Below are 5,000 nucleotides of genomic sequence, written 5' to 3'. Positions count from 1 at the left end.
TTTGATGACAATTTTGTCAAAGAATAAAACTATTTTTCTGTAAATCTATTGTAAAAAAAACAAAGACTTAGAATAGATTACTCTTCCAATATGAAGCAGTGATGTTTAGTTTAGGAAAGATTTGATTTAAAATTCTCATGATGTTGTGTACATTTTCATTTCCTGATTATATTTTTGTAGTGTAATAAAAGTTTTGTTAGCTTATTTAAAACTCGTATCATTTCATTCCCAGTGACTTACTTAATTATAGCTTACTCTACAAATGAAATAAGCTCTTTCATAATTTTAGTTTTGAATGGCTTGCAAAAAAGTGACTTCTAATTCATTGTTATAGGAATGACAATATAAATTCAAGTAATTAATTTAGTGAGGAGTTATTTTGGAAGGAAGATAAAATGCACATTATTTTTGTTTGTTTGTACTTACTACTTCCTTTTCAAAGCTTATATTTGGGTGACTGAAGCCTAGACACATCTCAAAACTAGAGATAAGTATCTATGTAACATGTTCTCTTCAAACAGGACTCTGTATTCAATTAGAATGTACAAAACTGATTTCATTGCTTCCATATTAACCCAAGTATTCAGGGTATTATTATTAAAATGTTTGTCCCAGCAGCCGTGAAAATATACTTTGATCTCACGAGAAAAAGTATGTAGCACCTAAGGCTTTGTCTAACTTGTGCTTTGATCTAATGCATCAATTCAAACTCGCATAAATTACCATAAATCACTTACAATTTTTTTTTACCATGTACATGTTTATCAAACTCAGTTGCACATTCTTCTCAACATTAAAAAAAAAGTTATAATTTTGGCTAGTTCTTGATATAGAGAGTATATCATCTGAGTGATAAAACTGAGCAGAAACACTAGAGAATAGTTTCAAATGGAGAAATATAGGTTATACAAACAGTAGTTTTAGTTCAAATTGTGACCAGCAAATTATTTTATTTTTCAATTATTTAGTTATGAAAGAGAGCCAAATGTTAACTCGGAACAATTTTTCTCATTATTTAAGTAATCATTCCACCTTTTTCAAAATTGAAGAGATAGATTTTAACAAATCACTGTCTAATTGAAAAACAAAAAAAGATTCATAGAAACCCACAAAAAGTACTAAGGGTAAAAAAAAATCTAGAAAAGTATAATAAAGTAACACTTATTCAACTTTTTATTTACCAAATCCTGCAAAAAATCATTCTACTAATCTGTAACAAAATAATGGGTGACAGTCTTACATGATATCTTGCATTAATACAACAAGCATTCTGCTTTACAGATCTGGGAAGAACTTAAGCACATTCGCTGTCTATTACAATAATACTTCATCCGAGGAAGAGATGGAAAATAAATATAATAAAAAAAATAACATTCACTCATTACATCTCCTTATATAATGTCTAATGTGAGTCACAGATTATTAATATCCACCTAAATATGTAAATGGTATGTTAACAAAACATAACATTTAAAACCAAAAGCCTAGAAATTGAGAATGTGAAAGAGAGGAGAAATGACGATCCTTTTCTCTCACAGCTGTGACCGAAGCCTCCTCTTTCCGAACACGCACATTCACATTTGGTCATCAAGCAGCTCGGTAGTTGGTTCCTTCACTCGACACCTTTTACTCTAGTTCTTCTTGTGCTCGACGTCAGAGTGCAGGCGGAGCACTTCCTTTACCACCGAGCCGTAGAGAAGCCTCCCGGTCTCGTCAAAGAAGTTCTCGACTGTGAGTACGGTGCGCGCTTCCTTGGCCCTGCCGGTCTTCCCCGTCTTTTGCGAAAGGCACAGGTGATACTTGTTGTCGAACCTGTGTGCGAAAAGAGAAAAGCCAACTGATTTGTTTGGTCTTGTTGAAGATAATAACTTGTTAACCCACTCACGACGGGATCATTCCAGCCTTGAATGCCCCAATGCCGGGGCGTTCGAATTATTAGGCCTAAATCAATTGAATGGCTGGCACAATACTGTGCCGCCCGGCCACTGGGCTTTTGAATGAGCGGTACAGTACTGTACCACCCGTCCAGAGAGGGTTAATACCATGTTTTTTGTTAACTACTTAAAAAAAAAAAAAAAGTCATGTAAATACTGGGAGAGTTATTTATTAAAATTATACTGAGTGACTTTATTTGCTGTATCACATGAACAAACATAATTTAACAAAGATCCTTTATTACAGGATCTATTGTTAAATTATGTTTGCATTACCTTTATCTTTTCAGGATACATTAAATGAAAATTTGTCATACGTTGATTTTTACAATGATGTCTCCCAAGAACAATATTCATACAAGGAATACATAAACCTGGTTAGACTTTTGTGCTGTCATTTTCATAGATAAAGAGAAGAAATGTATCTCGGTACAAATCCCACACACCTCTTCAATGAAGACGAAGCATTCCACACGTCGTCGGGGTCAATTCCGGCGACGTCTTTGTTGAGAGCAGTGCAGAAGATTCCTCTTTCCAAGTAAGTTGTGTACCAGGTAAGCACTCCCATCATGATGAAGTAGGCCACCACGCAGATACACATTACCATTCTATATAGCCAATGAGAAAAGAAACAGCAAATATTAAAAGATGATCTTGTTTAGTTTATATAAAAAAGACGAGAGAAAAGCAGAAGTATCTCTTCAATTTACTTCTCATTGTTCTCCTAGTTACATCACAGATGTCAATGGTTATCATACTTAAGACAAATTATTCAGCTAACAATTTGTACTTCATGAAAATGCTAATATTACACTTCAACTCATGCCTATGATTGCTTTGGTCATTTTACATTTACAACTTTGACCCAACTTTGGATGATGACAAGACATAATTCCTTGGCTTACCTAGACTGTGGGAAAGGATATAGCCAGTCCCAGAGAAGAGCAAACAGCGAGAAGCCAACAGCTATGGAGGAAATTAACAAGCGTCCATCTAGTAGTCTGTGGCTCTCCACGTAGTTGAATCGTGACAGCAACACCTGGTTCAAAAGGGGAAGATAAATGTATGAATGATAATAATTAAGATACTTAATTATACTTGAGAGTAGGGGAGACCACCAGGGCTTGTCGTGACTGATTTCTATATCAGCAACATTCAGACCTATTTAACTGACACTTGTATCGCCAGTGGTACCTTCGTGATTCATTTCTATTTTTGTTTAAGTTCCGTAATTCATCCATAAAAAAGGTAAAAACAGATAAAAGACTCATTAAATGAAATTGTAATTACTATATTTAAACAAAGAATTCTGACATTGAGAGCCTTTTACTCATAACCCAATGGAAATTTTTATATGCCCCAAGAAACTTCTTTAATTTATAACTTCATAAACAAAATGCAGTATCTTTTGATATTCAACTAGATACAAAAATTATTCTGAAACTAAAGTAATAATTCTTAACCCACTGATAGCTGATATCATGATTTGCTGTCAAGGCAACATTGGTTGTAAACGGGGATGGCACCGTGCCATACAACATAAACCCGCCACATGACTGTATACATATTTTATTAAATCTGTGGCCAATGGGTTAATGAATAACCATAGAATTCTGTGACCACAGGTGGCTCATGTGGCGTTGATGCATCTCCATGTATATACCTTGCATGTCCCAAGAACTTTGGTGTTGCAATACAAAGTATTTGATGCAAGGAACCAACTTCTCACTCCACCTCTGCCAAAACACTGAGTTTTCCCTTGCAAGAAATATAATAATGCTATGTGGGAGTTCCAGTAATGCTCTTTGATCGTTTATGTGTTAAAGATAATCCTCTTGTGTTTTAAATAATTTATCCCAAATATTGAGACATGGTGGTGTTACTTCACTTTTTTTTTACATCTAATAAAAATACATCAGGATGCCTAGGCTGCTTGCACTGTAAGTGGCAAATGCAATTTCACTAATATGGTAATAACCTTTCTGTCAACTTTACAGACAGTTCAAAAATAATAAGAAAATGCTTGAAGTATTAGTTTTCAGAAAAGTCATGCCTGTTTTTATTGTAATGCTTTGTTTAGTCATGAGTTGACAAAGACTGAACATGCATTTGAATAAAGCATCTAAAGCTGAATTGAGGAGAAAGAATACCACATTTTACTCAAATATATACTGGAATTTGGATCCCACAGCAAATGTACTAGACTTTATGTCCTTGATCTCCCCTACAACTTAATCAGAGTAAATTATATCTACAAAAGTATATAACAATATAAATATACATCATTTGTTGAGTCTTCTAAGCTTGTGTAATAACTTACATCTTTGACAGCATCATCCAGAGCATTTTTCAGGGCATTCCCATCCCACTTGTTGACTTTTGGTGGATTTTCTTCCATTGTCTGAAAATAAATGGTTCTATTAGGATATTAAAGCTGGAACATGTAAGGTAAATATACTGTTTAAATTCTGAGAAAAAAGGAAAAAGAATTCAAGTGTTGCATCTGCTTTCTGAGGTTGCTAAGCACACCAGTGGCTATTTTTGGGAAGCTGTAAATCTGAACGCAGATGCACGGAACTCGACTCTCCCTTTCTAGAAGTGTGCCTTGGTAAACTTAGTTTAAACCTAAAACATTGACCACCCACTGACAACCACAGTCTAGACCAAGACTTTAATGTTGATACAATGCTAACACCCATCCAGAATGGGATAAGAGAGGAAGGAAAGGAAGCAAAAGAAAGTAAGTTATGTCATATACTTTCTCTAAATACATGAAAAAGACATTTTCATTAATTTTCCTTGAAGATCCAGCAACAATTTTCCATTTAGGTATCAAACTGATGCTACTTACACTGGCACAACCCAACAAACTTCCACCAAATATATTCTGGCCAGAAAGAGCTAGAATTGATTCTATATTTGACAATAAATCACCAAGAAGGTCTACAAGCTCCATCTTGCCAGAATTCATCCACCTGACGCTTGTTGGCCTGTGCCGGAGTGCTGCTTCAGAGTTGCTGTGGGTACTCTTTTTGATATCTGATTATAACGGTGTCCTTACTTGCA

General features: G+C 34.8%; 2 protein-coding genes across 2 annotated transcripts in view; one reads left to right on the top strand and one right to left on the bottom strand.

Annotated features, from left to right (window-relative positions):
* Positions 1 to 211, top strand: part of LOC122244206 (propionyl-CoA carboxylase alpha chain, mitochondrial) — a 17,265-nt gene extending 17,054 nt beyond the window's left edge. The window contains exon 16 of the mRNA XM_086547204.1: positions 1 to 211. This exon is cut by the window's left edge and continues 988 nt beyond it. The gene's annotated coding sequence lies outside the window, so the exon portion shown is untranslated.
* Positions 212 to 1,143: 932 nt separating this feature from the next.
* Spase25 (Signal peptidase complex subunit Spase25) overlaps positions 1,144 to 5,000 on the bottom strand; it is a 5,656-nt gene continuing 1,799 nt past the window's right edge. Inside the window, exons 2-5 of the mRNA XM_043003087.2 lie at positions 4,255 to 4,335; positions 2,840 to 2,973; positions 2,381 to 2,542; positions 1,144 to 1,812 (exon numbers count right to left, since the gene is read on the bottom strand). Of these exons, the coding sequence (XP_042859021.1) occupies positions 1,632 to 1,812; positions 2,381 to 2,542; positions 2,840 to 2,973; positions 4,255 to 4,335 (558 nt within the window). The 3' untranslated portion in view covers positions 1,144 to 1,631. The remainder of the gene's footprint in view (positions 1,813 to 2,380; positions 2,543 to 2,839; positions 2,974 to 4,254; positions 4,336 to 5,000) is intronic.

The sequence above is a fragment of the Penaeus japonicus genome, unplaced genomic scaffold (genome assembly GCF_977035675.1).
Source record: "Penaeus japonicus unplaced genomic scaffold, GWHDUDI00000001_assembly GWHDUDI00000019, whole genome shotgun sequence".
NCBI classification, from domain to species: Eukaryota; Metazoa; Arthropoda; class Malacostraca; order Decapoda; family Penaeidae; genus Penaeus; species Penaeus japonicus.
The sequence above is the reverse complement of the archived record's forward strand: the minus strand, read 5'-3'. Positions and strand labels throughout refer to the sequence as shown.